This window comes from Myotis brandtii, unplaced genomic scaffold (assembly GCF_000412655.1).
Source record: "Myotis brandtii unplaced genomic scaffold, ASM41265v1 scaffold1956, whole genome shotgun sequence".
Classification (NCBI taxonomy): domain Eukaryota; kingdom Metazoa; phylum Chordata; class Mammalia; order Chiroptera; family Vespertilionidae; genus Myotis; species Myotis brandtii.
Genome location: NW_005357294.1, coordinates 494,778 through 500,984, shown reverse-complemented (window position 1 = coordinate 500,984; position 6,207 = coordinate 494,778). Strand labels below are relative to the sequence as shown.

Sequence of the window (6,207 nt, the reverse complement as noted above, 5' to 3'; positions counted from 1 at the left end):
AGAGGAGGGCCTGCTCAGCCAACCTCACCTCCTGCAGCCGGTGACCCAGGTGACCTGGCATGGGCGTGGGGACTACATGGCCGTGGTGCTGGCCACCCAGGGCCACACCCAAGTGCTGATCCACCAGCTGAGCCGCCGCCGCAGCCAGAGCCCCTTCCGCCGCAGCCACGGGCAGGTACAGCGCGTGGCCTTCCACCCCGTCCGGCCCTTCCTGCTGGTGGCCTCCCAGCGCAGCGTCCGCTTGTACCACCTGCTGCGCCAGGAGCTCACCAAGAAGCTGATGCCCAACTGCAAGTGGGTGTCCAGTATGGCTGTGCACCCTGCAGGTGAGGGGTAGGGCATGGGGGACGCACCCCTTGGGTGGCACGACCGGGCACCAGGTTCCCACCACCATGTCTGCTCCCAGGTGACAACCTCATCTGCGGCAGCTACGACAGCAAGCTGGTGTGGTTTGACCTGGACCTTTCCACCAAGCCTTACCGAGTGCTGAGGTGAGGCCCTGTGCTCGCGTGTGCGTGTGCGTGTGTATGCGTGCATGGGCGGGAGGCTGTCATCCGCTGGGCCGTCCCCCACACCCCCTTCCCCGGCCTGCCCTCAATCAGGTCCCCTTTCCAGGCACCACAAGAAGGCCCTGCGGGCAGTGGCCTTCCACCCCCGGTATCCGCTCTTTGCATCCGGCTCCGACGACGGCAGTGTCATTGTCTGCCATGGGATGGTGTACAAGTGAGTGCTGACCGCTGTCTCCCCAGGGGACTGCCCCCCAGGGGACTGCCCCTGTCTGAACCCTCCCCTCTCCCACAGCGACCTGCTGCAGAACCCGCTGCTGGTGCCGGTGAAGGTGCTGAGGGGGCACACGCTGACCCGAGACCTGGGCGTGCTGGATGTTGCTTTCCACCCGACCCAGCCGTGGGTCTTCTCCTCAGGGGCTGATGGCACCGTCCGCCTCTTCTCCTAGAAGCCCGGCCTGTGCTGGGTCCAGGCACCGGCTCAGAACCCTCAATAGAGATGTTTCTCCCCCGACTGGTGGTGTGGCCTTGCATCCGAGTTCCTGACTAGCGACCCCCACACCGCACGCACTCAGTCTTCCCGTGCGGGGACCAGCTGGCCTGTCCCACAAGGAAAGGCCACGCATTGCACCCCTGGTCACCTGCTGAGGAGTGAACACTTTGGGGGGGGGGGGGGCGCACAGACTGCCCGCCCTGCTTGGTCCCGTGTGGCCGGGGCAGGCACTCTGGGGCCCAGGCCAGCCCTGCGGTGCTGCTTGTCGGGGGCAGCATGCCGGAGCCTCAGGCGAACTTCACCAGGCGGCCCAGAGTCTCCGCAGCTTTCACTCGCACCTTGGGGGCTGGGTCCTTGAGGAGGAGCTGCAGGGCTGGGGGACGAGGAGCTGCATTGGGCGCCTCCGTGGCCCTTCAAGAACTGACTCTGAGCCAGGGCCCCCACTCAGGCAGTGCTAGGACTTGTCCCACCCCCTTCCTGGCGCAGGACCCCATGGAGCACTCCCCACCCGGTGCGTGGGGCCACCCGCCTACCACCCTCCTAAGACAGGCCTCTGCTGGGAGGGCTCAGGAGCCAACGGAAAGATAGTTTTTCCTTTTTTAGTGTTTTTTAAGCTCTTTTGGAACAGTTAAGAAGTTTCCGTGAATTACTAGAGACGATGAGGTCACCAGTGACAGGGAAAAAATCCTTGAAATCCAGGAAAATCACTTAGTCCCCCCTGGTGCCCACAGGGTCAGTGGGAGCCCTGTGCAGCCAGACAGGTGGGGGTGGCAGGGGCCCCTGGGCCCTGACCTGGGGGGGAGGGGTGCTGCTCACCAGCAGTGAGCTGTTCCAGGTCCACCTGTGACTGCTGCTGGGGCTCCACGTGCAGCACCAGGAACCCTGTGGGCAGGGGCTGGGGTCAGGGAGGGTCAGGCCCGGGGGAGGGGCAGAGAGGAGGACACTCACCTGTGAGCATGGGGGCAGCCGCTCGGACGTCCTCCCAGCTGCTCTTGAAGTAGAACAGGCTGGTGCTCACCAGGCGGCCCAGCAGGTCCGGGAAGTAGCACATCTGCAGAGGCCGGCCAGCCAGTCAGGCGCACCCCACACGGTCACACCCACGCCGTTCACACCTCCCACCCCCACCCCCTCACCAGGTGCTTGCAGGCGGCATTGAGGAACTCCCCAAAGTGCAGGCCACGGCCATCCTGCAGGTGCTTCTGGAAGACGTCTGCCAGCTCCTCACACTCCAGGTTGGGGCCGCACATGCGCAGGGCAAACCTGCAGGCCTGCGGGGCAGCACTCAGCGCCCTGCCCGTCCCAGCCCCACCTGGCTCTCCCCTCCCCCGCCGGCCACTCACAGCAGCCACAGAGGCCTGGGGGTCCCGCAGATGCAGCAGCAGGGGCACCAGCCCCCCCACCACCTGCTCCAGGAAGACGTCCTCACAGCCCCCGTGGCAGGCCTTGTTAAGGTGCCCAAAGAGGCGGATGGACACAGAGCGGAACTCCACCTTCTCCTGCGGGGACATGGGTGTCACCCCCGGGCACTCCCAGCCCTGCCAACCACAGCACCGAGCCCTGGGCCCTTCCCCTCCACATCCTTGTCCTTGTGCTGTGGGTGCTGCCTGCCTGCCAGGGGCCTGACGGGTGGGCACCGGGAGCAGAGGTGGGGCCATGCCAGCAGAGCCTTGGGCCTCCCAGGCCACATCCACGCTCTGGGAGGGAGCCAGGGTGACCCAGGGAGCAGGTGGGGCAGGAGCTGAGGCTCAAGAGGCAGGAGGGCCGGGAGCAGGTGCCTGGCTGGGAGTGGGTGTCCGCCCCGTCCCCGCCCACCTACACTGTCAAAGAAGGGCCGGATGCGGAAGGCCGTGTGCAGCAGCACCGCGCGCAGGTCCTCGGGCTCCACCAGGCCCAGCAGCTTGGCCAGGCCTGCCATGGCCTCCAGGGCCACCAGGCTGTGCGGGCCGTCCCCGTCGTCCAGCCCGCTGATCATGGCTGTCAGAAGCTGGGGGCCGTGGGCCCGCACCTGGGGACGCCCTGCACTCAGCTGTGTCCCCAGGTCACCAAGCCCTGGGGCCTGTCACACGGTTCACAGAACCACCAGACCCCGCCTGTGGGCGCACCAGGCAGCCTCCACGCACCCCCCCCCCCCCACATCTGCCTGGGTCTCCCGGACCACAGCTCCACTGTCCCTCACTGTCGGCCCCAGGGGCTGGCGGGCAACTCACCTTATCGGGGGAGCCGGAGGCGAGGTTGGCCAGGCCGCGGAGCACCAGCCGCCGCACACTGGCACACGGGTCCTTCTGCCGGGCGGCCAGGTTGTCCAGCAGCGACTCCAGGAGCATCAGGTCATTCACTACGTTGCTGGTGAGCAGCTGGAGGCAGGGGAGCGTGACCTGTTCCCAGGGCCTCACTCCCTGGCCTGACCCCTCAGGGCTGCACCAACCATCCAACAGCCCCCTCCCCAACGCTCCCCAGTGCACTGGGCAGCCGAGTCCCAGGCCACTGTGAGGTGGATGCTGCAAAGGTCAGCTAAGGGCCAAGCTAGGCTAAAGGCCTCCCCTTGTCCTCCTTCCCACCTTCTGGCCCCAGCCCACCCAGCCCCATGGCGTGGCCTGGACAAGTCGTCAGCACTGTCGGTGCTACTGGCACTGAGCAGGAGTGGCACCAGGCGTGGCCCTGGGGGCTGGGCAAAGCCAGGTCAGTGCCAGCCTGTGGGGGCTGCCCTCCCTACAGGGCCCTGGTAGCCATCAGAGCAAGCAGCACCTACCTCGGCCAGGAAGGCTGTGGAGGTGACCCGCTGGGCCTCGTACACACTGCTGTGTGCTCCCAGCAGCGCCTTCATCACCAGGGGCAGCCGGGGGCCTGCACACTTTGCCATGGCACTGGGGGAGGAGGCCATGCCATGCAAGGGTGGGGTTGGGCCACCACGGAGCCCATCCTAGGCCAACCCCCCATGGAATGGGGGAGGCCTCTTCCACATCAGAGCCCTCGGTCCCATGAACCTGTGCCCCCTGCCAGGCTCTTCCTACCCTCCCACTCAGACATGCCCCTCCTAGCCACCTCACCAGGCTCCATGGGGGCTCCTCTCCCCAACCCGCCCCTGCACAGTCCACACCACCTGATGTGCACAGCTGTCTTTATGCTCCCCCACCCCCACCCCGCACGGGTGCGGCCCTCAGGGGTACCTGCTCTCAGGCTGAGCACTCAGGAAGCTCTACCACTAGGGGGCCTCACGTCTGCCTCCCTGTGGGTCCCAGGGCCCCTAGCCATTGCCTCAACAGGGGCTGCCCACAGTGCTCACCTGGCCAGCCGGGCCACCCCATCCTCATGCCCTGCGGAGGTGCTCAGCAGCTCCCAGCCCCCCTCCAGCTCCACACGCTGCACCACGTCCTCGCTGCCGCCCCGCAGCAGCACGGCCCGCAGAGCATCCACTGCAGTGCTGGGGGGACAGGCAGCTGCACTCAGCCCGCACCCACACACACGTACACAAGTCCCGGGGCTGTGCAGCCCCACCCCACCAGCTCCCCCTCCCCACTAGGCACAGCCAGGCGGCTCAGATCCTCAGTGAAAACTGCTGCCCCCCACTCCTGAGCCTGGACCCTCAGAGTTGTTCGTGCACCTCAAGCCTTGTCTTTCCCATGTGCACAGCCTTCCCCACTCAGGGGCCCCCACATCCTGCAGGAAGGGACAGCAGGTGGGGCCCAGTCCACTCCCAGGTATCAACTGGGCTGCTGTGCAAGTGACGGAGAGAACCTGCTTGCTCTGAGGACACATGGCCGCCAGGAGCCGGAGCAGCTCGTAGGAAATGCCCAGCGCTGTCCACCGCTTGGCCAGTCGGCAGATGGTAGATGTGGGCCCTACCTGCTGTCCCAACCAGAGCCCCGCAGGAGGGACCAGGCCCACGGGGCCCGGCTGGAATCTACTGTCCGTCCCTCTCGCTGGGATAAGCCCCCAGCTCAGGCAGAAGCGTTCAGTTCAGGGTCGGGGGAGAGCAGTGGGCCGGCACCTGCAGAGCCTCCCAGCACAGCCTGTGGTCCACAGGCAGCTTGGCAGGGTCCTCAGAACCACACAGGGAGCCCCCTGCTCCCCACTGACCCTCTCCCTGCACAGTGGTCCCGCACACTGGCCCGCGGAGGTGTGTGTCTGCGAGGCACCCTCCCTGGGAGCTCCTGGCCTAGGGCAGACACCCACCCAGGGGCCAGCGGAGAGAAAGCACTGGAAGGCAACTCTTGCTCTCCCCTTTGCTGTCCCTGGAGCCTGGAGTCCAGTGGAGGCCCAGTCATGGATGGGGCCTCCCTCACCGGCCACCAGGGTCACTGGGCAGACGCAGGGCCACGCCCCCAGGGCCAGCTCCTCACCCTGCTCCAGGCTGAGACCAGCGCTCTGGGCAGCTCTCGGCTGCAACAAATGAAGGCGTCGGTCTGGCCTGGGAGGATGTGGACAATTTCAGGGAGGGTGCCTCCCTGCCGGTGCCTGCTGCCCGGAATTTCTGTGGATGTGGCATTTGCAAGGGTCTGACTCGCAGGCTGACAGCCTTCATCAGAGCCAAGACCTGTGCCTGGCTCTGCTCCTGTCCCAGCTCAGGGGTGGCAGCCCAGGGGCCCCCGGGGCGGGGTGTGTGGCCTGCGGCCTGCAGCCCCCACAGCTCCCAGCCGTGGGGCAGCGTCCGGCGTGCCAGGCCCTGGGCTCGCTGGGTTAGTGTCCTCTGGTCCGTTCACATTTTCCACTTGGCCTTGCAGAGCTGGGCAGGCCCTGGCACACAGCCTCTGCGAGGCTTTACGAGCTGGTCCTGTGGCAGAGCAGCCTGCAGTGGGGGCGGGGTGGTGACACTGTCCCCGTGCGTCCCAGCCAAGGGGCACATCCAACCCGACACCTGGGACGCATAAGGAGGTGGCCCGGCTCCCGGCCACTCAGCTCCGTGCTCACCTTGTGGCCCGAGGTAGCTGTTTGGAGCCCTGAGGGGCCACTGTGTTGGGCCTGGTAGTGGCCTCAGGGACCAAGGCGGGCGGGCAGGCACCCAGACTGCTGAGCTCAGTGACCCACCCTCAGCGAGCAGCCTGACCTCGCCTGTGCCCAGTCTCCTGCCAGGGCCAACGCCTGCTCGGCAGAGACCACAGGACCCTAGGCCCATGCGAGGGGGCGGGAAGTGGCTGCACACGCTGAGGCTGGGGGCAGCAGACCTGGGGGGGCAGTCAGGCTCCTGCAGAACTTCTGCTGGAGGGGGCG

The 6,207-nt window shown here is 66.9% G+C and overlaps 2 protein-coding genes across 5 annotated transcripts in view; one reads left to right on the top strand and one right to left on the bottom strand.

Moving 5' to 3' along the window:
• BOP1 (block of proliferation 1) overlaps positions 1 to 1,020 on the top strand; it is a 21,427-nt gene extending 20,407 nt beyond the window's left edge. The window contains exons 13-16 of the mRNA XM_014538697.1: positions 38 to 326; positions 407 to 491; positions 616 to 723; positions 802 to 1,020. Of these exons, the coding sequence (XP_014394183.1) occupies positions 38 to 326; positions 407 to 491; positions 616 to 723; positions 802 to 955 (636 nt within the window). The 3' untranslated portion in view covers positions 956 to 1,020. The remainder of the gene's footprint in view (positions 1 to 37; positions 327 to 406; positions 492 to 615; positions 724 to 801) is intronic.
• A 123-nt stretch (positions 1,021 to 1,143) lies between these two features.
• The window catches only part of MROH1 (maestro heat-like repeat family member 1), a 45,121-nt gene continuing 40,057 nt past the window's right edge, over positions 1,144 to 6,207 (bottom strand). For 3 of the 4 annotated variants that reach the window (XM_014538658.1, XM_014538659.1, XM_014538661.1), the window contains 9 exons: positions 4,283 to 4,420; positions 3,749 to 3,863; positions 3,207 to 3,353; positions 2,816 to 3,004; positions 2,340 to 2,495; positions 2,133 to 2,267; positions 1,948 to 2,050; positions 1,816 to 1,881; positions 1,144 to 1,372 (listed from right to left, as the gene is read on the bottom strand). In XM_014538658.1, coding sequence (XP_014394144.1) covers positions 1,287 to 1,372; positions 1,816 to 1,881; positions 1,948 to 2,050; positions 2,133 to 2,267; positions 2,340 to 2,495; positions 2,816 to 3,004; positions 3,207 to 3,353; positions 3,749 to 3,863; positions 4,283 to 4,420 — 1,135 coding nt within the window. In that variant the 3' untranslated portion in view covers positions 1,144 to 1,286. The remainder of the gene's footprint in view (positions 1,373 to 1,815; positions 1,882 to 1,947; positions 2,051 to 2,132; positions 2,268 to 2,339; positions 2,496 to 2,815; positions 3,005 to 3,206; positions 3,354 to 3,748; positions 3,864 to 4,282; positions 4,421 to 6,207) is intronic. The other variant, XM_014538660.1, reaches the window with a different exon arrangement.